Raw genomic sequence first — 1,192 nt, forward strand, 5'->3', positions numbered from 1 at the left:
TGTTAGCAAGCCACGGGTCTTCTCCTGCCACCTCATGCACAGTTGTAGATCTACAAACTCTCCCGTAGTGTCCACGTTTTCCACAGTTGTGGCATTCTGCATTTTTGGCTGGGCGCTGCGCTGCTGGGTGCATCAGTGCTTTTCCACATTTAGAACATGTTTTATTCTCTTGTTTTGTTATTTGTGGTTTTTGTGGCTTGAACTGCTTTTGGTCTCTGCTTCTGAATTTATTTGGCTGTGATTTTCTGACATGCACGGCATGCACGGCTGTTTTGCCAGTGCTGCTTTCACCTATTAGGACAGTTTGCTGTCTTTTTATTTCCTCAGATTGTCTCGCCATTGTGATAGCTTTGGTTAGCGTCAAATCTTTGTTGAGCTGCATTCTCTCCGACAGTGATGAATCTTTAAGACCCACAACGAGCCTATCCCTCAAAAGTTCATCGTGGAGTTCACCATATTCACAGTTTTCAGCGAGAGCATATAGAGCTGTTATGAAGGAGTCAACTGTTTCCGCTGGCTGTTGTACTCGCTTATTAAACTTTGCTCTTTCATAAATCACATTCTTTCTGGGGACAAAATGTCTGTCAAATGCGTTTCTGACCGCATCGTACTGCTGGCGCTGCCCGTCTGTTAGGTCTAGTCCCCTTAGCACGTCGTCAGCCTCGTCTCCCATGCAGTATACTAATGTGTTCACTTGGTTAGCATCAGTTGAACCATTCAGATTACTTGCCATTCTGAAACGCTCGAAACGTCTGATCCACTTCTCCCATTCTTGGGGCTTTGCGAAGTCGAACGGTTCCGGTGGCTTGATGGTGAAGGTAGCCGCTGGTGGAGCTGCCGTAACCGGGCCAGGAGTCGCCGGTAGCGCTGCTGCTTGCTCCGTCATTTTCGTCGCTAGCCGTTCGCCAAGCTGACGGTTATTTTTTTCCACTGTCACGCCGCTTAGAGCGAGTGCACTTCTGACACCATGTTGTGTTGGGCTCTTGAATAAAACTCCCGCTCAAGCGATAACGTGGAGCAACAACAATCTTTCTTTAATATAGCTTACTCTCGTGCTGTTTTACATGCCACGTTTAGTGGGTAAGTACTGCCGCCTAGTGGTGCATGATGTACATCAATATAGATTACACAGAGAGAGAGAGCAAGCGAGCGATATTTTGGTTGGTCATAACTGCCATTAACAATATTAGAC

The 1,192-nt window shown here is 46.7% G+C and overlaps 1 protein-coding gene across 1 annotated transcript; it reads right to left on the reverse strand.

The window, feature by feature from the left end:
- Positions 1-300: 300 nt before the first annotated feature.
- Positions 301-935, reverse strand: LOC121813660 (the record flags this gene model as incomplete). The annotated part of the gene is given in 1 exon segment (XM_042217546.1): positions 301-935. A coding segment is annotated over 1 exon segment (586 nt), but the record flags the coding sequence as incomplete, so codon positions are not given.
- Positions 936-1,192: the final 257 nt, after the last annotated feature.

This window comes from Haplochromis burtoni, unplaced genomic scaffold (genome assembly GCF_018398535.1).
Source record: "Haplochromis burtoni strain Fernald_Lab_line unplaced genomic scaffold, NCSU_Asbu1 Contig_2181, whole genome shotgun sequence".
Lineage (NCBI taxonomy): Eukaryota > Metazoa > Chordata > Actinopteri > Cichliformes > Cichlidae > Haplochromis > Haplochromis burtoni.